Genomic DNA, 25,734 nt, shown 5'->3' on the forward strand with positions numbered 1-25,734 from the left:
TCAGGAGTTTAACCTTTTTGTCCCACTGTTTAGCCAACAGTTTTATGTTTTAAGATATATGACTTGCTTTATATTGGGAATAAATTAATATCAGCAGAAACAGACTTATTTTTTTGGTTGAGGAACATAAAAGCCCATCCATAGATGACCATGGAGATATAATATTTAAAATTACCCATAAAATACTGCCAACTCATTGGGACAGGAAGTTTAACAAGATGGTTGATGGACAGGACTACATGAGTAGTGGGAAATTAGGACAAAATAAGATGTTTGGGTAAAGGTAGAGTTTTTTTCCTAAAAAGTTATACTAATCAGTGACCACACATTCATGAATGCATACCTATGAATGCTTGTTTGCCTCTCATCTACCTTATACTGTGCTCTACTTTATCTCTACTATTCTGTCCATCCATGAATTTAATTTTCTCTTTCGACTGAATACTTTTGCTTTCCCATTGCTTTTAGTCAAAGTTTGTTGTCGATTAAATGGCCTTTTGCTGTTTTGAGGGGCAGCGAAAGTTAAGCCACAGCTCCTCTAGCAAAGAAAACCAAAGTATTGGTGCCCATTTAGTGTCAGCAGTGGGCATTTTCTCTGGCTTCTCCTTACTGCTTGTCATCCAGTTGTTAGAGCTCGTGGTTTACGACTTCATCTTTACTGCTATGAAAGTTGTTGAAAGGTTGAAATACTCAAACATGGAACTGCAGTTCAGAGAGGCGTTAGGATCTTAATGTTTATTCAACTTGTCATTAACTAACTGGGTTGTTTAAAAACTGAAACTAATTAAGAATTCCAGAGCACGTTCCTATTTACATAAGGTATGAGTTAGTAACGTCGTTTCTGCAAACATTTTTTTCATTGTTTAACCTTGGAAAATGTTGAGATATGAGATCCACACTTTTGTTGCCAAATCCTTTTTGGGGGTAAGACATAAGCCACTGGTATATATCATGTACCACTGCCGTTTGTAGAACTGGTCACACACTGAAACAGTGAACTCTGTTATAAAAGGTGGAGTCGCTTGGTAGATTTCCAAAGAAAGTGAGTAATTATTGACCCAATGTACAGAGCACATATTCTTTTGGTAAGAAATTTATGCTTTACAGGGTGTGCTAGAGTTCACTTCCCTTTTTTTTTTTTACATCTTCTAAAAGATTGTAAAATGTTCAGCTGCTCTATTAAATCTTTAGCCCTACAAACACTGCAATGGGAAAAATGCTCTTGATAGATGTTATTGATCTCTGTCCAGAGACCAGAGAACCTTCTACCTTGGGACATATAGCCTGACCTCCATTCAGATGACTAGGAGAACTTGTAACTCTATCGTGTTCAAAACAGGTCAGATGCAGTGCTTTTACCAGAGTTCACAGAATCATGTGACTAATTTCTACATGAATAGAAATCATTGTATATTCAATTAATTCCTTGAAATTGCTTATTTTATTCTTTCGGTTTATTCTGCACTGCCATATTCAGTAATATTCTATTGTGAATATTCCCTCAACTGGCATGAGTAAGGTATTTCCATAAAATCACTTTTGCACAATACTTTTATTGTAGTCATTGTATATGGTTTTATCCATGGTAAATCCATTGTATATGGTTTTATCCATATGGTTTTGGAATGGAAAATAATTAAACAAATCTTTTTGTAAGATATGAATTTATGAGCTGTTGTTCCAATTACGGAAAATACACAAATTGTATACATTTTGTATATATTTAGTATATTACTCCATCAAGAATATACTACAGACGCTTTCATTTTGAAATCACACTGTATGCCGATTCCTAGCAAAGCAAAGTGCTTTGAAAAGGATAAATATTTTTTTATTTATTGAATATCTACAACTTTTAATTCAAATAAATGAAAGCCCCTTTCAACAAAAAAGCATACTGATATTTTAAAAAATAAGGCAGGGTGGCAGCATCAGCGGGCGATACCCCGCAAATAAAGTTATTTATCTCAATTAATACAAAACCACTCCTGACATGCCTGTTTTAATAGCTTCATGCATTCTCCATGTAATAACAATTCTGGAGCATCTATTCTTATGGCTCTATGTTATGCCGTCCTTTTTTTATTTCTACTAGAAGTTATGAGTGAATTGCTAGCAGTCTGCAGTAAAGGTACAGAGGGGTGTTAACCAGTTGGGGGGTGTCCCTGCACAGTCTGAAAATGGCAGCACTGATTGGATAGAGTGAGTCTGTGCAGGTACACCCCCCAACTGGTAACACCCCTCTGTATCCTTACTGCAGACTGCTAGCAATTCATTCATAGCTTCTAGTAGAAATAATTGTATTACATTGGGAATGCATGAAGCTAATAAAACAGGCATGTTAGAAGCAGTGACAAGTCCTCCTTAGACATGTCAGATGACCCCCTGACAAACCGGTCCACTAGGAATCTACTTAGTAGGGTAGCTTACAAGTGCAGGGTCCCAATTCCATTTATAGAAGAAGAGCTGAGCAGATTCATCTATAGTTTTATGGAAAAATATTCAGTAGAACTTGACATTTTTTATTTTATCTCTGCTTATCCTGGGCTTAGAAGTCCATTGGGCGGTTCTGTTCATTGATTAACTACTATCACTGTGTGCACACCGATACACAGAAGGATGTCAACTACTAATAAGGCCACCCATATTGAATGAGCAGGAATTAAAATTAATGATTTACAAGCTACCGTATAATTTTATTATATAGGAATCTGCTCAACTCTTCCTGCTAGATCACACCTCATGGACAACGTGACAGGTTCCTTTTAAAAAATATGGATGTTCCTGTCTGAGATTTCTATTCTGACACATTTGTCATTCTACTTAGTGAGAATATTGACTGACCATTCATAGATATAAACTATTTTGTTTGGAGAACCATTTCTGTGGCCAAGTCCAGTCCTTCAGGCTGTTCTGCTTGGTTACATTTTAAATGTCTTTACCTGCTACGACTGAAGGTGTAAATGAGTCTCATCCTTTAGCGCTTCATCAATGCAGTATTATGGCATGCCTCTGGGTGCAGTAAATATAGTCTGCATGCATTATCCCAAAGTGAAGTCTTGTAAAGTAACATTCATGAAGGAAGCACTTTGTAAGCTCATGAGGTTCTGCGGCCTCACTGTACCCTTATTGTAGGACTGCTGTGTGGCGCATGGACTGCCCGGACTAAAAAAAGAAAGCAAATCTAAGTAAATAAAAACAGGCTCAAACTAAGTAAAGCTCTGCAAACATAGAAGATGCACTGAATTCTCCACAGAATCTCCAGCCATGCTCTGCACAGTCTATGGCTTTGACACTAGGCACTAACTTCACTGTTCATGGGGTGATCATGATGCAGAAACACCATGGATGAAAAACACTGGCATTAAATAATCAGGATTTTTTTTCTATGAATGGTGCCCTTCATCAGCCTGCAGAAAGTAGCAGCTTGTATTTAACAGACTGATGCTGTCTACGTGCCAGATAAGCATTCAACAGCATATATAGTATGCCTACATTCTAGATGCTAGCATTGTCAGAGACACAGAAGCTTAAGATAACAGGCTTAATTTCAGTGCATGCAGAAATTTGCACTGGTATTTTTTTTTACCAGTAAAAAAATGCTAGTGTAACCACATGCAGGTTTTTTTTGGCCACCTGTGTTTTTTGCTTTGCTTTTTGTAGCTTATTTGGGTGTTCTTTGCAACCAGCGTGTTAGCCTACTAGTGTTTTCTTCATGTTTTTTTATCTATAGAGTTAATGTTGTGAAAATGGCTGGAAAAAAAAGACAGCAAGAGTTACATCATGATTTGTAACAAACTTTTTTTTCCAATACATTTTTAAAAAGCACCTCTCCGGACATGTGCGTTTTACAGAAATAACAACCCTGGTGCATCTTGTCTTAACATTCTGTGTTGTGCTAGTAATCTGTTAGGCCCCTTTCAGACGAGCGGACTCACTGCGTGTGTCTGCGGCAGCTATCGTCCTGACCTCCCAGCACTGCCGGGGTTGCATAGTATTATATTGATTTATGATGCTATGTAACCCTTAGGCCTCATGCACATGGCCGTGGCCGTATTGCGGCCCGCAAACTTCACTTGAATGGGTCCGCAATCCGGAGCTGCGGTGCATGTTCTATTTTTTGCGGTGCAGCCGGATCACGGACCCATTCAAGTTGATTGGGTCTCGGTCTGTCCTGGCCGCCGCATGGACGTTGCCCGTGCATTGGGGACCGCAAATGCGGAACGGCTGCACAATGGCTGTGTGCATGAGGCCTTACAGTTCTGCAATGTATTGTATAACACTGACAGCATTATGTCAGTGTTATACAATACATTCCAGACCTCTAAGGATTATATATCATCATAAATCAGTATAATGCTATGTGACCCTGGCAGTTCTGGGAGGTCAGGACGGGAGCTGCCACATACTCACACTGCGAGTCCAGAGCGTGACACTCACACATCTAAAAGGATCCTTATTCCTGTTAGAAATGTATGAATAAATTGATAACTGTGTGTTACTAATTGGAGTGTGTCCCTGCATATTCCTATGGTTCATGCAGACGAACATGTGTCGCCAGTATCTTGCATTGGGGACCACAAATTGCAGTCCCCAATGCATGTGCACGTCCGTGTGGCTGGAGCTGACACATCCAGACCATTTCAATGCGTCCGCGATCCGTCCAAACCGGAAAAAAAATAGAGCATGTTCTAATTTTTTGCAGTGCAGAGGCACAGACTGAAATAACACAGAAGCACTGAGTCTGCATCCATGAAACTGTGCGCACACTGCCAGTGACCGTATTGCGGACCTGCTGTTTGCGGGCTGCAATACAGGCTCTGCCAGCCTGAGGCCGTAGGGTCTGACCACGTGGTTTTTAGTCCAATTAACTAATTAGGGCCGCATTGTTTGGTCGGTTTTCATGGTTAGTGGCCATGTGACACCCACAAAGTCACACAGACAATAACAAGGAAGACAACCTAAGGCCTTTTGCACACAAACGTTTTATTTTTCCGTTCTGTTTTTTGCTTTCCGTATACGGACCATATACGGAACCATTCATTTTAATGGGTCTGCAAAAAAAAATGGAAGGTACTCCGTATAACTTTCGTTTCCGTATTTCCGTTCTGTTCAAAGATAGAACATGTCCTATTATTATCCGCATAACGGACAAGGATAGTACTATAGGGGCCAGCTGTTCCGCTCTGCAAAAAACGAAATGCACACAGATGTCATCTGTATTTTTTGCGGATCAGTTTTTTTGCAGACTGCAAAATACTGAAAAAGCCATACAGTCGTGTGCAAGAGGCCTAAACTATGCCATCCTTATTAGGGTCCATCCACAGATCCGCAAAACACGGACACTGGCAATGTGCGTTCCACATTTTGCGGATCGCACTTCGCCGGCACTATAATAGAATATGCCTAATCTTTTCCGCAAAAAGCAGAACAGAATTGCGGACGTGGGAATGGACCCTAAATTAGAGCCCACTGCAGCTGACATGACTGTGCAGTACTCGGCACAACTCCAGCGCTGTGTGGTAATGCCCTAACAATGTCCAGCCAATGCCAAACTCTGTACTGTAAAGACATAGATCATTTGACATGGGGAATGGTAACACCCAGTTGTCAATTTACTTCTAAATTACTAGCAGGAATAACAGAGGAACCACAACACTTTACACCCTTTATCATCGCTCAGTGTCCCTAGTGGAGCTGACAATCTAAATTCCCTATCAGTATGTCTTTGGAGTATGGGAAGAAACATACAAACTCCATGCAGATGCTGGTCCTCAGATGTGACCCTAGGACCTCAGCACTATAGGGTAACAGTGCTAACCTCTGAGACACCGTGCTGCCAACACAAGCCGTCCTGCATACCGCTGATGCCGAGTTCTAAAGAAAAGTGTTCCAGAAACATTATTTCATACAGAATATAAATATTTACTAAAAACGACAGGTTACCAGAGCTGACAGGTCCTCTTTAATATATAATATATAAAATTGATTTATAGTTTTTAATAAGTGGAAAATATAGAAAAATTGCAGTATCAAAGTTCCAGTTTGACCTTCTTTTTGCTGTTTACCCACTGTATGCAGTATGTGGCAAAGTTGGAATAGGGCCACACTCCACCATGACTACAGCCTCACAGTTTTCTTTCCCTCCTTTTGGCTGAGTAGGTGGCCTGGACCCCAGAGTAGATACTATGCCTGCAACCCTAGAAGTTTCTGCCATAATTACCTTGCTAGAAGCACCTCAAACACAAAATATGTGGGCAGCAGTAGTAACGATAGGTTAGGTAGATATATAATAAAACAACAAAATATTAATAAGCTCTATATTCGCGTATATATCCACATGGTCTCATGTGAACCTTGATAGTGCCTGATCACCTTATTTATACAGACACTTCTCTGTCCTCTTAATATCTCCACTCTCGTCCCACTGTGTGTCTGTCAGTCTTGTCTATCTTGTCACTGTGACTTTTGTGTATACTTGGATTAGCACAAAGAAAAGGCACAACAACATGAAAAACCAACATGCAACTTGGAGCTGACAGTGTAATCAGTTGTTTGAATTTTAGGGAAAGCCTGGTAGACCATGAAGATGCCATTTTATAATAAAATATCTCCTTTATACATACGATAATTCTGTTGTCCCCACTGTGCCAATACAGGCACAGAAATATGGTGCCTGACACAGGAGATAACACTGCTGAATACTGATATATTCTTGGGTCATAAAACTGTGCAGGCCTTGATTTTAAGCATCGCTGTATTTATTTGGCAGGATTGTGGGGCCTAAGGGACAATGTCACATTTGTATTAGTCCTTTGTACAATCAGTTTATGGTAGGAACATTGCGTGATGCCAGGTTTTAAGGCAATATAACAAATCTTGCGTGTCTCGCGGTTTAGAGCAGATTACTAAAGAGTTACTAAGCAAAACAAACAAAATGATCAACAGAATATAAAACCAGCAGTATATTTACAGACTGTATTTCCTAATGAATACGAATGGCAATAGCCTTGTGGATGTTCTGTGTATTTTATAAAGTAGTGTTTGTATACTGAACATTGACCCACAAATTTAGGTACATGGTCAGGTTGACATTGATCTCAGTCAACGGTAGTTTAACACACACATACAGAAATGTCCCCCCCCCCCCCGCTATCTGTTGCGCATACTTACGTATCGCTGGTTATGTACCATATTTTACTATCTAAGTGACCCAACATTTTTTATTCTTTGAGCTCACCCCTAATATACAGCGAATAATTCCAGTGTTGTGGCTCAAGCATACTCACTCACTGTTTGCCAGTAACTTTGTCTGACCTGCAGGCAGCATGTTATAGAGCAGAAAGAGCTGAGCAGATTGATATATAGTTTTGTGGGAGAAGATTCAGTAAAAGTAGTATTTTATTTATTTATTTAATTCCCTGCACCTGATAAGATGGGATGTTTTTAGTTACTTTGTGAATTATATTTTGCTCGTTTGTTTTTAACATTATAAAAACATTGTTTACCCTGAATGTACTTTTTGTTAGGTTTCCTCGTTCAAGCATCTGTATTTTTCTGGGAAAGAAATTCTACGTTCCAGATGGAATGTGATGCTAACACAGGAATACTCCATTCTTTTGTAATATTTATATTAGAAAAAAAAGTGATGTCTCTTGTAGGAACTGTCCAGAAGAGCTGACTCTGATGAAGAATATGTTAGAAATACAGTGTGTTTGAAAAGTCTTCAGGCCCTTTCACTTTTTTCAGATTTTATGTTGCAGCCTTGTGCTGAAATAAAAAAAAGTTCAAAATTTCCCCCATCTTTCTGCATTCGATGCTCCATAATGACAAAGTAAAAACAGGATGTTAGAAATTTTTGCTAATTTATTGAAAAGGGAAAACAAAAATTTTGCATTGACAGAAGTATTCAGACCCTTTACTCAGTACTTGAAGCACGTTTGGCAGTGATTATAGCCTCAAGTCTTCTTGGGTATGATGCCACAAGGTTTACACATCTAGATTTGGGGATTTTCTGCCATTCTTCAAGCTCTGTCAGGTTGGATGGGGACTATGAGTGGACAGCCATTTTCAAGTCCCTCCAGAGATGTTCAATTTGATTCAAGTCAGGGCTTTGACTGGGCCACTCAAGGACATTCACAGAGTTGTCTCTAAGCCACTAGCTGTGTGCTTAGGGCCATTGTCTTGTTGGAAAGTGAACCTTTGGCCCAGAATGAGGTCCTTAGTACTCTGAATCAGGTTTTGGTTAAGAACATCTCTGTACTTTGCTTCATTCAGCTTTCCCTCAACACTAATCTATCTCCCTGTCCTAGCCGCTGTAAAACACTCCCACAGCATGATGCTGCCACCACTATGCTTCACTGTAGGGATGGTATTGGGCAGTGCCTGCTTTCCTCCAAAAATCAGGCCAGAGAATCTTATTTCTCACAGTCTGAGGGTCCTTTAGGTTTTAGGTTTTTTTTTGCAAAATTTAATGTGTCTTTTACTGAGAAGAGACTTCTTTCTGGCCACTCTTTCATAAAGCCCAGATTGGTGGAGTGCTGCAGTGATGATTGACCTTCTGGAAGTTTCTACTATCTGCATACAAGATGTTTGGAGCACAGCGACTAGTGGGTCCTTGGTCACCTCTCTTACCAAAGCCTTTCTCCTCTGATTACTGGTCCTGGTTGATCAAAATATCTTACAATTAAGAATTATGGAGGCCACTGTGCTCTTGGAAACTTTCAGTACAGCAGAACTTTTTTGTACCCTTCTCGAGATACTCCACACAATCCTGTCTCTGGATTCTACAGTACATGCAGTTCTTTCCTCATACCTTTATTTTAGCTCTGATATGCATTGTCAGCTGTGAGACATTATATAGACAGAGCTGTGTCTCTCTAAATTATGTCGTACCAACTGAATTTACCATAGGTGGACTCAAGGCGAAAAAACATCTTAAAGATGATCAAGTGAAATGGGAGGCCCCCAGAGCTAAATTTCAGGTGTCTTAGTAAAGGGTCAGAATACTTATACCCGTGTGAAATTTAAATTTTCCCTTTTTAATAAATTTGCACACATTTTTTAAATTCTTTTTTATTTTTTATTATCGGGTGTTGAGTGCAGATTGATGGTGAAGACTTGATTTTTAATTTTTTTTTGTAGAAGACTGCCGCATTACAAAATGTGAAAAAAATTTAAGGATCTGAAGACTTTCCGAGTGCACTGTACATTAGGGGTAAACGTTTCATGAGGGGAACTTTTGTAGTCAGTTGCATTGCTAACATTTGTGCCATATTTATCAAACAGCACCGTGATAAATTTGTTGCATCTTTAAACAGAACATTTATGTCTAGAGACACTTTCTTTGACACCACCCCTCTTTTGGATTAAGATTGCATCTTTTTTGCAACTTTTTAAAAATGGTTGATAGATACAGATGATGAGAACATAATTTTACCCCTTTATAATCATTAGTCAGAACTCACATGAAGCATTATGTACAGTTTTTGCACCAGTGCTCATGAAAGACATAGCAGAGCTAGAGGGGGTCAAAAGCGAGCAACTAAAGTAATAAATGGAATGGGTGCTGTACCTAGAAAGGTGATCAAAGTTAGGCCTAGTTCACACGAACGTTTTTTTTGCGGGTGTACGGGCCGTTTTTTTGTGTTCCGTATACGGTCCGTATACGGAACCATTCATTTCAATGGTTCCGCAAAAAAAACGGAATGTGTTCCGTATGCCTTCCGTTTCCGTTTTTCCTTTTACTCCGTTCCGTTGAAAGATAGAGCTTGTCCTATATTTGGCCGTAAATCACGGGTCGTGGCTCCATTCAAGTCAATGGATCCGCAAAAAAAACGGAACACATACGGAAATGCATCCGTATGTCTTCCGTTTCCGTTCCGTTTTTTCTGAACCATCTATTGAAAATGTTATGCCCAGCCCAATTTTTCCTATGTAATTACTGTAAACTGTACATGGCATACGGAAAAACGGAACGGAACAACGGAACGGAAACGGAAACACAACGGAACTCAAAAACGGAACAACGGATCCGTGAAAAACGGACCGCAAAAAACTAGAAAAGCCATACGATCGTGTGAACTAGGCCTTAGGGTTATTTAGTGTTAAAAACAAACGGCTGAGTGAAGATCTAATAACTATGTATTAATATATCAAAGGGCAATACAGAGATTTCTCCCATGATCAATTTATACCCAGGACTGTGATCGTGACAAGGGGACATCCTCTTTGACTAGAGGAAAGATCATTCCATGCCAACATGGAAGTCACTATCAGAGGTGAACTCACTAAAAGAGTTTAAAAGGGGCATTTATGCCTTTCTTACAAGTTTATGGAATCTAGAATATTCTAGATGGGTCATTGATTGAAGGATTTATTCTGTTTGCCAGATTTGCTTGGCTACTGCCTCATGGGTTTTTTGGCCTTTCTCTGGATCAGTGTGGCACAATAAGTCTAAACTGACATAGAGTCTTTTTCTGGCATAAATGTATGTTACTATGTTAGAAAGCCCACTTACTTAGATTTCGTTATGTCATGGAATGTAGCCTTTGAGTACATCTGTAGTAAAGATAATGTCTTCTCTCATTCTTTTCTGCTTCTCATTTTTGCTGATTCTGACGCAAATTGCCCACAATGCCCAGTATTCTCTTCCAGTCACTATTGTGTGATTCAATATCTAACCACCAACTGACAAACTGTCTTGGAGTTTTAGATCATTCCTGCAGGAACATGCTAGGACACAGAGATTAATCACAGCTGGAGGAACAGATGTTGACCACTGCTGGCCAATGTAATGAAGTCATGTGTTTACAACGTATAACTCACATACTATATACTACTTGAATCTATTTCGTTTAAGTGTTGCTTAGTGCCTTGACCTTCTTTCAGAAGCATACATTTGGGTTGACAGCATTTTTCATTTGATTTCATGCATTTGATCATGACAGACTGATGGGTTGGCCCTTCTAGTGCGTCTGTTGCTGTGTGCTATTCCAAGTGCTTAAAGTACACATAATAACATTCTAAGTTATTAAAATCTCTATTAAAATCCATCTGAACTTAAAGGCTATGTACACCTGTGGGGACAATCTTTTTTTTATTAATGCATTGTACTCATTTTGAGCTAAAAATCTTTTTTTAAATTGGTCTTTATTACAAATATGGAGCCCTTTTTCTGTACAGGTCTGAGATGCTCTAATAGAGGGATCTGAATTTTCTCTCTCCTCCGTCAGCCAGCTCACCTGATGGGCTCCTTATCTCTTCTCTCTGACATTATAAACACTCATTATAGCTCCATTCTTATCTTACTGATAAGTGTTTATGACCTCTTAGTAAATTAGAGATAAGAGTTAATATTTTTCATAAAGACCAATTGAAAAAAATATTTTTAGCCCAAAATGAGTAAAGTGCAATCATAAACAAAAATTTGCCTCTGAAGGTGTACATAGTCTTTAAATATTCATCAGCTTTGATTTGAAGTGTCCTACACATGGAGCTTGGGATATTGATAAATGTATTGATATAGTTATGTATGATGTTGTGCTAGTGTAAAATATTAAACGGTACTAGTACAGCTGAGGCACTGTTTGTATCTCCTGTTGTGAACACATTTGGCACACACACTGGAAATGCTCCATGCACCCAGCAGATGCCTAAACAGTGTCTGACATATCTGGTGTTTACTGTATCAAAGTGTATTCTGCAGTATTTTACCATACAGATGAATACAATAAAATTTTTATATATGGTATACATTTTTTTTACAACGTGAGTCAATGGAGCATTTGTCATCAATCGGAGGTATACGTCAGGGAATATGCCCGATGGGGCTGATCCACAGATGGACTTGGACCTTTTTTGGGCTGGTCTGGAAAATAATAAACCAAGGCTGCATGAATGCAAGACAATGGGAAGTGGTTTCCAGTCAGCCATCCCATGTTTTCTAGGGCAGAATCTGCACCAAATGCCATGGAGGTATTTGTTTTGGTCCACAGAGGCCTAATGCTTAGTTTTTAGGTTCTGTGCTATTGAATCTGTTGTGTGGAACTACCGTATATTCTACATCCTATGACAATTTGCCTTGTTTATTGCAACTTAAATGTTGTATACAAACATACACCTCGGGACAGATTCATCATAGGTTTTATGCCTCTTTTAGTCATGGCATACACCATAGTTACACTATTATTTACCACGGTTTCAGTTTTTGAAAAGTGTCTCTTGTGTCCTGACAGAGGCACTATAAGCTATGGCAGAAACTGGCATAAATTATCATTAAAATGTGCCCTATGTCACAACTGGCATATATTTGACTTTCTTGTGTATGGCCTTCAGAAAATGAGCCAAATTCATGAATAATTCATCATTTTGGCACATTTTACTAGTTTGACTAAACTCTAAGCCTGGTGTGTGAAACTACAGTCTTAATGAATCGACGCACCTTATGGTTCTTATGTGGCTTTCACTTAAAAATGTAATTTCCCATGTTGTAAAGTGACAGTATACCTCTAGGTTATGCCATCACTTCATTATCGGTGGGGGACCCCAGTGATCCCAGGGAAATGTTCACTAATGTCAGACTTCTGCTGATTCCGGCTGCGGATCTGCACAAGGATTAGCCCCATTCATGTTTTCCTTGAGAATAGGCAGCGTGCTACTTACACTCACAGATTTTTTTCCATGCGGAAATTTTCCATGCTTGATATGCCATTACTTTGATGGGAACAACCCTTTCTGTATATTTCAGTGGAGTCACTTTTCACATTAGTTATCTAATGCTAAATGCCTTTACTATAAGGCTGCCCATAGATATTAGATCTGCTAGCAATCTGTGTATAATGCTGTCTCAACTGTCCCTTCACACCACCACATCTTGGCTTAAACAAGGATTGGGTGTGTTGGATTTCATTGTCCATTGTTTTGCCGGGAGGTAGGTCACCATCAGAGGTGTCTGGTAGTGGCTTGTCTCTTTCCTTGTTGGCCAAACCAAGTGTGCCTGTTTATAGAGAGGTCAGAGAAAATAGTGGTCAGCTGAACGAACATTCAGCCAACCGATATCATTGGTATTTGACCACTTCAGAATTGTCTGTTTTTGTTGCATGAGTTCCAGAAATCGAGATTACAGTGACACAAATGTCTCATTGAATGCAGCTAAACCACAGAGGCCATTTATAGCAAAGCTACAGCGAGTTACACCAAAATATCACGTGCAGCGAGGGAGTTCCCATGCATTACTTTTTTCACACTGTATTTGTGCACTTTGTTTCAGTTATTTCTCTATAAAACCTTTATAATATAAAGGTTACCAAGGAAAAGAATAATAGACAATGAAACTTTGGCACAATTGCCTGTTAACACTATATTTCTAGGAATCCCCGAATGAGGCTGTTCCCATAAGGACCTGTGCCCTTTAATTGTATTATTTTGGTATTTATCTTGCTCATGCACACAATAGGGTTATTATGAAGATAATGTAATTATTAGCAGTAATAAGTGTATGGTACTTGAGATGGACCTTTATGTCTATATCTTAGTAGTCATGTTCATGTTGAGTTGGGTAAATACACTGAACAAAAATATAAACACAACACTTTCGGTTTTGCTCCCATTTTGCATGAGCTGAACTCAAAGATTTGAAACATTTTCTACACACACAAAAGACCCATTACTCTCAAATATTGTTCACAAATCTGTCTAAATCTGTGTTAGTGAGCACTTCTCCTTTGCCGAGATAATCCATCCCACCTCACAGGTGTGGCATATCAAGGTGCTGATTAGACAGCATGAATATTGCACAGGTGTGCCTTAGACTTGCCACAATAAAAGAACACTCTGAAATGTGCAGTTGGATCACACAGCACAATGCCACAGATGTCGCAACATTTGACGGAGCCTGCAATTGGCATGCTGACTGCAGGAATGTCTACCAGAGCTGTTGCCCGTGCAGTGAATGTATATTTATCTACCATAAGCCATCTCCAAAGGCGTTGGAGAGGCATTCTGTTCACAGATGAGTCCCGGTTTTTACTGTTCAGGGCAGATGGCAGACAACATGTGAGACGTTGTGTGGGTGAGTGGTTTGCTGATGTCAACGTTGTGGATCGAGTGGCCCATGGTAACGGTGGGGTTATGGTATGGGCAGGCATATGTTAAGGACAACGAACACAGGTGCATTTTATTGATGGCAGTTTGAATGCACAGAGATACCGTGCCGGGATCCTGAGGCCCATTGTTGTGCCATTCATCCACGACCATCACCTCATGTTGCAGCATGATAATGCACGGCCCCATATTGCAAGGATCTGTACACAATTCCTGGAAGCTGAAAACATCCCAGTTCTTGCATGGCCAGCATACTCACCGGACATGTCACCCATTGAGCATGTTTGGGATGCTCTGGATCGATGTATACGACAGCGTGTTCCAGTTCCTGAATTTGTGTATGTAGAAAATGTTTCAGATCTGAGTTCAGCTGATGCAAAATGGGAGCAAAACCGAAAGTGTTGCGTTTATATTTTTGTTCAGTGTAGTATTAATAAGAATATAGCTTTAGGGTGAGTAATTTCAACCAATGTAGCGAGCCCGCTGAAAATCCACAGTGGATCGAGAGGAAAACTATTGCCTAAAAATTTGCTAGATTTGCTGGGCATCACTGACGGGATTGATATAAAGGGAATGGAGGAAACCCAGGGAAGCCTGTTACGCTCTACTGTGGGAGGGAAACCCCCACACCGTACATAGGAGGGAAAGGGAAAAGGAAATAAGGCCTGAAAAGTAGGGAAGGAAGATGGACACCTCCTAGTGAAAACCCTAATCAAAGCCATGACTGACTACCAGTATGAACAGACCCCAGAGGTAGGTGAGTTCATACACCTAATACCTAACTATCTAACCCTAAAGGCCCCTGGTACCGATGACAGGAATGAGACATCCTGTTCCTCCAAAAGGAAGGATGAACAGGAGTCTCCCTAAGGCCTAATACAAAACAACAAAGAAATGCAGCACACAGAAAAGCCAAAATACAAAGGGAAAGGTAACACTTAACTTCCAAGAAGCTATGGCAGCACCAGGAACTCAGCCTAGATCCAAACACCAGCTATCCACACGTCCATCTGAAGCTATAAACCGCACAGCATTGTGGGAGAGACAACTATAAATAGGGAAAGTTAAATAACCGCCAAAGCAACACCTGGAGGTTAAGTGTGTGGCCAGTACCATAAACAACACAGATGCCTATTGATCCACAAGGTAAACATGTAAAATCAAACCACGTGTTGCCAGTCTCAAAGATCTCCTGCCACTCACTGTTGCGGGGACATCCATATGTCCCAGTACGTCCGTGACAAAGCCCCATTGCTTTCACCATTAAAGGGGTATTCTGGTTGGTACAAGTTATCCCCCATCCACAGGATAGGGGATAACTTTAAGATCAGTGGGGGTCCTACCACTGGGACCCCCACTAATCACAAGAACAGGGCACCCATACCCCCTGCAGGCCTCTTGCAGCTCCCCTCAAATGACTGGAGTGTCTGGTCGGAAATGTGCATTCATTTCTATGGGAGTTCTTGAGATAGTCGAGTACAGCGCCACGCGGCCATTAACAGTGAAGGAGGACATTACGGGTGTGGCCGTTCGTGGCTTGGGTATACCTGATTTATAGCGATTTGCAATGAATTAATTCGGAACAAATCAAATTTATTTTCTAACCTTAGCGAAGTTGCCAATCAAATTTTTTTAAAACTTTGCTCATTTCTAATCTGAATGTTCTTCCCTGTCACAGATTCAGCACTGCTTTCTTAGCGAAGTTGCCAATCAATTTTTTAAAACTTTGCTCATTTCTAATCTGAATGTTCGTCCCTGTCACAGCTTCAGCTCTGCTTTAACAACAAACCTTCCACAGCTTTAGCACTGCTAAAACCCCAACTCAGCCTCTGTTTTGTTGCACTATCAAATTCAACTCTGCTTTGCCAACAACTCTGCAACAATTTCAGCTTTGCCATATCACCAACTCTGTAAATACTTCAGTCAGCTCTGTAACATCTTCAGCCCTGCTACACTGCAAACTTTTCAGTTGTGATACTGCACCAACTCTGCAACATATTCAGCCCTGCTATACTTTCGACTCTGCATCATCTCTGAGTCCATTAAATCATCACCTCTGCTATAGTTTTACTATGTCACCAACTCACCATATCTGTTACATCTCCATTTCTGCAATGTTTCCAACACTGCTACATCTGTTGTTCTGCTTTGCTGCACCAGTGCTACCTGTCCATACTGCAAAATAACTGCTCATCTGGACCAGAGGCTTAGTGGATCCACCTCCACAGGGCCCAATTCTCGTGATCAGTAGGGGTCCCAGTGGTAGGATCCCCACCCATCTTAAAGTTATCCTCTTGTGGATGGGGGACAACTTGTCTCATACGGAATACCCATTTAAAGAGGAAGTAGGGGTCTCTACCAGATCTACAGGTTAGGACTGATGCTCAGCTGAAACTGCAGACATCAGTGCCTTGCATATGTAATAAGTCACTAGAGACTAAAACAGCCCCTTAGAATACAATCACATGGCACGATTGTGATCTGGTCGGTTGCGGTCGTGCTGTGGTCACGAACCGTGCAGCCAATTAATCCGCAGCTGCCTTTCATTTAACTAATGAAGACCACACTGTGGCCGTGCCGCCATTAATAAGAGGAGGTGGCGCTGCTTGGGCCATGGAGGATATGGTGAAGGACCCACATTGCTGGCATCACAAAGCAGAAATATATCTCCTCTGTTTTAGAAGAGATCTAATTATTGTGATCAGCTGATATGGAAAGTACACAGGAGCTGGGGCTGGCAGTGCAGCTAGATGGAAGATGGAGTGTTGGAGAGAGAACAAGGGAAGTCGTCCTCCATCACTCCTTCAACCACGAGAGGTGGCTGCTATAACTATAATGTGGCGGGGAGGCCAGAAAGGTCGTGAAGCTGCTGCCTTTTTTATTTTCTGTACAGACAGCGGTTTCAGTAAAATATTTTTAGTGTGTGCCCCTCTACTCAGAGCCTCTGCCACTGATCAGGTCCCGCACTGTCTTACCATCAGTGCCTCAGCCCACCTACTATCAAGTGATTTCTTCCCCTTTTCCACCTTCTGCCACAGAGCCCCTATCAGGTTGTGTCTTTCAATTCCCCTTTCTGGTCCGCTCACCTTCTCCCCCGAGAGATCTAACTGTTTGTGTCCCACCTTACCCTCTAATAGCTCCACCACATGATGTGACTCCTCTACATTGGCCCTCGCTCCCTGTCACTTTCTGTTCCTCCGTCACCTACTCCTCTACTCTTTACTTCCTTACCCCCACAGTATCCTGTATGCATTTACAGCAGACAGGCATGCATCTCTCAGATGAATCCACAGCTACTGCAGCTATGTTTGCTTAAAAAAATATATATGCCCCTCCCCCTTCCCTGTGCGCAGTGCTGGGCACAGGACAGTCTGTCTACTGTGCCAGTGCCACTGTAGGGTAAATGTGCAGGCCCATAGTGGCTGCTTTGGTGATAGCTATTCCGCTGGCCCAGGGGCTTCTGTGAAGCTTAGGCCCCTTTCAGATGAGCGAGTTCTATGCTCTGGACTCGCAGCATGAGTATGCAACAGCTCCTGTCCTGACCTCCCAGCACTGACGGCGTGCTATGTAACCCATACAGTTCTGGAATGTATTGGATAACACTGACAGCATTATGTCAGTGTTATACAATACATTCAAGACCTGTAAGGGTTACATAGCATCATAAATCAATATAATGCTATCCGACCCTGTCAGTACTGGGAGGTCAGGACGGGAGCTGTTGCGTACTCATGCTGCGAGTCCGATGCGTGGAACTCGCTAGTCTGAAAGTGGCCTTAATTTGGCCCCACCAACACTGCAATCCAAATGTTGGAAAACCATGGACAAAACCCACAGCATGACTTGACTGGATTGCAATTGTGCTTGGGTTTGACTAGCTCTTTACATGCTTTCTAACTCTCTGTACTTCAGTAGGCTTATGGATATTAAATAGTAGAAAAAATATTATTGTAAATAGTAGAAAAAAAATACCAAAGCACTTCTGGGCACCAACATATCTACTATGTTCCAAAATAAGTGTCTCAGAATAACGTTGATACCGCATTGCCCTTAAAAGCCCCTAGTAAATCCCTGGTTAAACTGGTACAGAGCTTAGCTAGTTTGCCATTTATAGTCCAAACTGGCGATATTATTGCACTTTACAAAATACGATGTTTAGATGCCAAACCTTCTTTGCCAATGTCAATTATTGTTTGCGCCCCTTGCTGCCAAGTTTCCACCATTCAAATATGACATGTACAATAGTCCAGATGTTCTCAGTGTCATGGAGATGGTGGTGTTTTCTCCAAGTATGGTCGGTTTTTGGCAGTACTGCGCTGTAATTGTTTGTTACGAAGGATGTCTTATTGAAATTCAGGCTAGTTGTACCACGTGCTTTTAACAGGAAGCTTTGTAATACACAAAACATGAAACGCCTCAATTTGAATGGATTTTTTACAGTGGTTTTGTCAGTAGGAAGCATCAGTGGGGTTCATAGGCTGGTGGTTTAAAGCCACCACTGTGCCAAGACAGGACATGTCCCTTCTTGGCGCAATGTGCAGATAGCCGCTGCTTGAAGCTGCAGTGGGTGTCCACTGTCCGCTAGCGGTTTCGTTCCATTCAATAGAGCTAAGCTGTGAACGAGTCTGTGGCATCTGAAGTGAACAATCGCAACAAAAACTGTGGTTGTTGCTGCTGCGGTATACGTGTCAGATTTTGACAGCGTCAGAATCCACCATATGAACAGGGGTGCATCTAGCCTTTCTGCTGCCTGAGGCGAAAACTGAAACAGCGCCCCCCTTCCCAATGCCAATTTCTTAACCAGCCTGTGATGACACCGGCCTCTGATAGGCCAGGGAGATAGCATTCAACTGTAATGCTGTCCTGAGTACAGCGATGCAGTTGAATATGTAGCGATGAGCGCTTCCATAATGGAAGCACTGATTGTCCATGGCCCTTCCACTGCCCCTTTCTTGCCCTTACCCGGTGCTGCCTGAGGCAATCGCCTCACCTCGCCTCATAAGTGGTGCACCCCTGTGTGTGAACAGGCCCTAATTTGTAAGAGACACACAGTTGTTACTTGAAAAGCTTCTGCTGTAGGGTAGTCTCTCTGTACATATATTTGTGGAACCTAGGGTTGTGGAGTCAGACTTGAGGAGTCGGAGTCAGTTTTGGGCAAAACTGTAGAACTGTAGTATGTACCATGTTTTGACTCCAGTAAATTTTCTAATTATTACACATAAGCCATTTATGAAAGAGTCGGAGGTAGAGCTGGAGTCGGAGTATGGAAAATAGAGGGCTCAGAATTTTGGATTACGGACTCCACAGCCCTGGTAGAACCATAATCAATACTGCAGTACCACTAAGATTTCATGGCTTATAACTTCTAGGAACACTTTGGCTGCTGGCCATGTCAAAGACAACATTGTTTAGATTCTGATTTGCCTTGGAGGCTGTGTTCTGTCTTTCTCAAGTGTCTGTTGGTTTTTATTTCCAGATTACAGGACGGGACCTTGCTTTTCTGTTGTAAGCAACCAAATGTGTCAAGGACAGCTGAGCGGTATCGTGTGCACGAAGACGCTGTGCTGCGCCACAGTGGGGAGAGCATGGGGACACCCGTGCGAGATGTGCCCAGCCCAACCACATCCCTGCCGTCGTGGCTTTATTCCAAACATCCGAACAGGAGCGTGTCAAGGTATGCAAAGTACATGGAGCTGTTATAACGGCTAATGTCCTAATGTTGATAGAATTACAGGGCTTTGGACAGCATGCCTTGTTTCATACCCCAGCCTGTGCATAGAGAATGGAAAATCATTGTCAAGCACATTACTTCACGACTAAGTGACTGCGTGATGTAAAAAGGGGGGCATTAGCAACTCAGGTCAGACAGACGAGCCAAGGCCTTAATGAATTTCTCCTTGCCAAAAACTCCCTCATTCCGACAGAAAAGAAGATAATTTAACATGACCTCAGATGGAGAAGTTTTATTTCAAATAAAGCTGGACTATAATGGAATACATACGGAATTATTACTGCCACTCATTAAACAGCTGACAGATTGTTTGGTTTGACTTTGTGAAAAAGTTGCTTATCCACCTATGTCTCTGACATTTTATCCTCCTGGAGAGTGTGCAGTTGGTTCAGATCATTGCATTCGCCCAGATGTTCCTCGCTTATTCCCGAGCATGCCTCCTGATAGAGAGCTCTGACACAGTTTTTGGCTTTTGGTCTAATACCTCCAGCTGTATAAATTCTTTTATTGTCTGGATGTCTGGCAGGAAGCTGAAGAAAGTTAGCAGAGGCAGTCATATACTAAACTGTTGAGTAATCTAAGTTTCCAGCACTGTGGGGGAATTTTGTAGTTTTATGTAAGGTTTTCACTTAGGTACAGTACATAAAAAAAAACATGAAATGCATCAGAAAAGCAGAATACAGTAGATTTCAGTCCAGACTATCTTCGTTCTGATCTCTTGCATGTGAGTACTGGCCTCTGCACAGAGGATATGGCACGAAGAGTCTTTAGTGGATAGTTTGTGTGACGCACTCATATTAGGGCATTCAGAGTGCCATGAAGGATTCAAGAAGAGAATAGACATCAGAGTAATTCTGCTTCTGCTGAGCAAATGGGATTTAAAAAAAAACATGCTTTTGCATGATACACACTGTTGCCAAGAATCCTAGGAAAGGGGCGGGGTCGACCACAAAAGGGGCTTGGTTTGTGCAAATTTACCGAAAAAAGTGGGTACTGCACTGCTTTTTCTGGTGACAGGTCCTCTTTAAATGTCCCCGGATATGTTGGTAGCTATGGATGCAGATTAACCTTAAAGGGGTTGGTCACTATATAAGTACTTTACACAACATTGTTGGAGGCAGGGTAAAAAGGAGTTTCCAAATATACTTTAAAAAAATCTGTCTGGTAATCTTTTTATAGTAAGCCACGCCCCCTGAGCCCCGCTCTGCCATGAAGCCATTTCGTCCATGGCTGCACGTGATATGGAGGAGCTTTAGAGAAAGCTCATCCATGCCTTTATTGTAACTGCACATGCGCTGCTTTTCCTAATCTGCCTAAGAGCAGCGCATGTCCAGTCTGCCTCCCGGCGATCGCTCTGTACAGGCTAGTCAATCACAGGATCCTAATGCCGGCTGAAAGGTTCTGATCCCCACAGTCTGTGACTGTGGGGATCAGAACCTTCTACAGTGAGGAACAGAAGTATTTTAACACCCTGCGATTTTTGCAAGTTCTCCCACTTAGAAATCATGGAGGTGTCTGAAATTCACATTGTAGGTGCATTCCCACTCTGAGAGACAGAATAAAAAAATGTATGATGTTGTATGATTTTTAAAGAATTTATTTGTGTTGCACTGCTGAACATAAGTATTTGAACACCTGAGAAAATCAGTGTTAATATTTGGTACAGAAGCATTTGTTTTCAATTACAGAGGTCAAACATTTCCTGTAGTTCTTGACCAGGTTTACACACACCGCAACAGGGATTTTGGCCCACTCATCCACACAGATCTCCTCTAGATCTGTCAGGTTTTGGGGCTGTCACTGAGCAACACAGAGTTTCAGCTCCCTCCAAAGATGTTCTATTGGATTTAGGTCTGGAGACTGGCTAGGCCACTCCAGAACCTTGATATGCTTCTCATGGAGACACTACTTGGTTATCCTGGCTGTGTGCTTCGGGTCGTTGTTATGTTGGAAGACCTAGCCACGACCCATCTTCAATGCTCTGACTGGGGGAAGGAGGTTGTTGCTCAAAATCTCACAATAAATGGCCCCATTTATCCTCTCCTTAATACAGTCATCCAGTCCCCTTCGCAGAAAAGCACCCCCAAAGCATGATGTTACCACCCCATGCTTCACAGTAGGGATGGTGTTCTTGGGATGCAACTCATCCTTCTTTTTCCTCCAAACACGACGAGTGACGTTTAGACCAAAAAGTGCTACTTTGGTCTCATCTGACCACATGACTTTCTCCCATGCCTTCTCTGGATCATCCAGATGGTCATTGGCAAACTTCAGACGGGCCTAGACATGTGATGACTTGAGCAGGGGAACCTTCCGTGCAATGCATGATTTGAAACCATGACGGCGTAGTGTTCTACCGACAGTGACCTTTGAAACTATGGTCCCAGCTCTCTTCATGTCATTGACCAGCTCCTCCCTTGTAGTTCTGGGCTGATTCCTCACCTTTCTTATTATCAGTGATACCCCACAAGGTGAGATCTTGTATGAAGCCCCAGTCCGAGGGAGACTGACAGTCGTCTTTAGCCTCTTCCATTTTCTAACAATTGCTCCAAAAGTTTCCAGCCTTGTGGAGGTCCACAATTTTGTCTCTGGTGTCTTTTAACAGCTCTTTGGTCTTGCCCATGGTAGTAGTTGGCGTCTGACTGTGGGGTGGACAGGTGTCTTTAAAGAGCTCAGACAGGTGCTACTAAGTTAGATTAATGAGTGGAGTAGAAGTGGAGAGACTTTTTAAAGGCACAGTAACAGGTTTTTGAGAGCCAGAATTCTTGCTGTTTCTCAGGCATTCAAATACTTATGTTCAGCAGTGCAAGACAAATAAATTCTTTAAAAATCATGCAAAGTGATTTACAAAAAAAAAAAAAATTAATTCTGTCTCTCAGAGTGGGAATGCTCCTACAATGTGAATTTCAGACCCCTCCATGATTTCTAAGTGGGAAAACTTGCAAAATCGCAAGGTGTTCAAATACCTCTGTTCCTCAATGTATAATATCCCCCCGTGGGCTCCAGCCCCCATTGTGCCCCCCTAATTTCAGGATGGCCGGCGGCAGCGCTGCTGATCCCCCTTCCACCCCCCTCTCCCGCCCTGATCTGTTTTAGGATGGCCGGAGCATTATAATAGACAGCTCACACTCTGCTTGAAATGTCCGACATCAGTGTTGGCACCAAATGTCGGCAGTTTAACCCCTTCCATGCTGCGGTACATAGGGAAATCTGTATGGAAGGGGTTAAGAGATGGAGGGAGCTCCCTCTCCCATCTGGCTGCTGCTGTGCTGTGGCAGCGGGTCCGATGCTTGATGGGTTAACAGAGGGATGGAGCTCACTCCCTCCCCAATCAGGCACTGCGCTGCTGTCGCAGCATTGCGATGGTTACCATGGCAACCAGACGCCTTCACAGGCATCCAGCTTGCCTTGGTATAGCTGATCAGGCTCCTGCTAAAGGCAGGAGTCTGATCAGGCTTACTGTGAGTGACAATGCACTGCAGTGCACTATACAGTGTTCTGCAGTGTATTGTAAACCATCAGAACCACTGAATCTTCAAAAACCAAGTGGGTCTGGGTAAAAAAAAAGTAAAAAAACAAATAAAATTTCTTCTTATAGCCACAAATTTATAATTGATAAAAAAAAATAATATAAAATACACTACACATGTTTGGTATCATCCCGTTCGTAACGACCTGATCTATAAAAGGATCATGGTACTTTTCCTGCACGGTGAATGCCATAAACAAAAAGAGAAAAACTATGATGGAATTTTAATTTTTCCCACTTTACTTCCCCCAAAAAGGTATTAAAAGTGATGAAGTTGTAAGTACCCCAAAATGCTACCAATCAAACCGTCACCTCCTCCCGAAAAAAATGTGCCCCTACATGAGACAATCGCCCAAAAATTTTTAAAAAAATATGGCTTTCAGAAAATGGAGACACAAAAACATGTTTTTTTTCTAAAATGCTTTTATTGTGTTCAAGTGAAATAAATTTAAAAAAAGTATACATATAAGGTATTGCTGCATCCATAACAACCAGCTCTATAAAAAATATCACATGACCTAACCCCTCAGGTGAACACCATAAAAAAAATGTGCCAAAAAAGCAATTTTTTATCACCTTACATCACAAAAAGTGTAATACTAAGCGATAAAAAGTCATATGCACCCCAAAATAGTACCCTACCTAACACGCTACCTAAGACAATCGCCCCAAAGAATAAAAAAATATGGCTTTAAGAAAATGGAAACACAAAAACATGATTTTTTTTATGCTTTATTATATAAAAGTGAAACAAACAAACAAAGAAAGTAGACAAATGTAATATCATTGCATCCGTAACAACCTGCTCTATAAAAATATCACATGATTTAACCTGTCAGATGAACGTTGTAAAAAATAAAAACTGTGGCAGAATAGCCATTTTTGGTACCCCAGAATAGTATCAATAAAACTGTCACTTTATCCCGTAGTTTCCAAAATGCGGTCACTTTTTGGAAGCTTCTACTGTAGGGGTGCATCAGGGGCACTTCAAATGGGACATGGTGTCTAAAAACCATTATGCAATGAAATGACACCTGAGGTGCTGTTGTTACTATGGTATCACAGTGGCCAGGGATGTCATGTGATGCTTGCTGTGATGCATGCTGGGATTTTTACTTTCACTTTGTAGCTGCTCCGCCCAAACAGCCTCTCATATATGGGAGCATACTATGCTGAACACGTTAGAAAAATTACACTTACACAGTATATCTCTCATTATACTAATACCTCTTGACTTTAGATATCTGGGGCCATTTTTTTTTATGCGTATGGAGGCCAACCCCTTTAACTGACTAAACCTTCTACTTACGGTTCTCCCTTGATAAATTTAGACTCTAAACATTCTGTATATTAATAATGTGGAATACCATAAAACAATGTACCTCTCCAGGGGAATCTATACAACTACCCCACCACAACTGTACAGGTGATAGCCTTTACTGTATTCCGGAGCTCCACTAACCAGGTGCCAGGAGACATAATTGTGTCCAAAACAGCATGAAAAGGCACAATTGCTAAATAGTTGCTTTCTATATTTCCCATAAAGTGCATTAAAAAGTAGGATTCAATGAGACCTGTAATAGGATCAGTATGGTCACTCAATACATATTATAAAATACCAGTTCAGGATTTACTGATGTAAGGGGTTAATGAAGACAGTCTTGGGCAACTAGAAAACGATTCCTGTGTCCTCTACCCAGCACCAGGCCCGTCGCTAAGGGACAGGCAAAACAAGCAATTGCTTGGGGCCCCGAGCTGGTTGGGGCCCCGAGCTGGACGGGGCCAAACAGAGTAACTCAGAAGATTCGATGGTATATTCTAACCCCTTGCCTGGGGGTTAGAATATACCATCGGATCTGAGTTTTACAAGCTCAGTGAGATCGCAAAAACTCAAATCCAATGGTATATTCTAACCCCCAGGCGTTCCCATGGTGACGGGGACGCTTGCCTGGGGGTTAGAATATACAGGGCCACGCCGCTCACAGCAGTATATTTTAAACCAATCAGTAACTACTTTAACTTTATTCATTGCTCATTGCTGAGCTCTTAACTTGGATTATTTGGATATCTCTTACTTTGTCTTCGCTCTGGTAACTAACAGCAGGCAGCGGGGGGCGGCGCTCACTCACTGTCACTGACGTCAGGCGCCTGCTCCTCCCACTAGGCGGCGCAGGCGCGTGACGTCAGTGAGTGAGCGCCGCCTGCACTGCCTGCTGTTAGTTACCGGAGCGAAGACAAAGTAAGAGATATCCAAATAATCCAAGTTAAGAGCTCAGCAATGAGCAATGAATAAAGTTAAAGTAGTTACTGATTAGTTTATAAATATACTGCTGTGAGCGTCGGGGAGGGGGATCTGTGGATGGCACTGTAG

General features: G+C 41.6%; 1 protein-coding gene across 1 annotated transcript in view; it reads left to right on the forward strand.

Annotated features, from left to right (window-relative positions):
• Positions 1–25,734, forward strand: part of FBN1 (fibrillin 1) — a 249,299-nt gene that overhangs the window by 65,188 nt on the left and 158,377 nt on the right. Inside the window, exon 7 of the mRNA XM_044279629.1 lies at positions 19,580–19,777. Within this exon, the coding sequence (XP_044135564.1) occupies positions 19,580–19,777 (198 nt within the window). The remainder of the gene's footprint in view (positions 1–19,579; positions 19,778–25,734) is intronic.

The sequence above is a fragment of the Bufo gargarizans genome, chromosome 2 (genome assembly GCF_014858855.1).
Source record: "Bufo gargarizans isolate SCDJY-AF-19 chromosome 2, ASM1485885v1, whole genome shotgun sequence".
Taxonomy (NCBI): domain Eukaryota; kingdom Metazoa; phylum Chordata; class Amphibia; order Anura; family Bufonidae; genus Bufo; species Bufo gargarizans.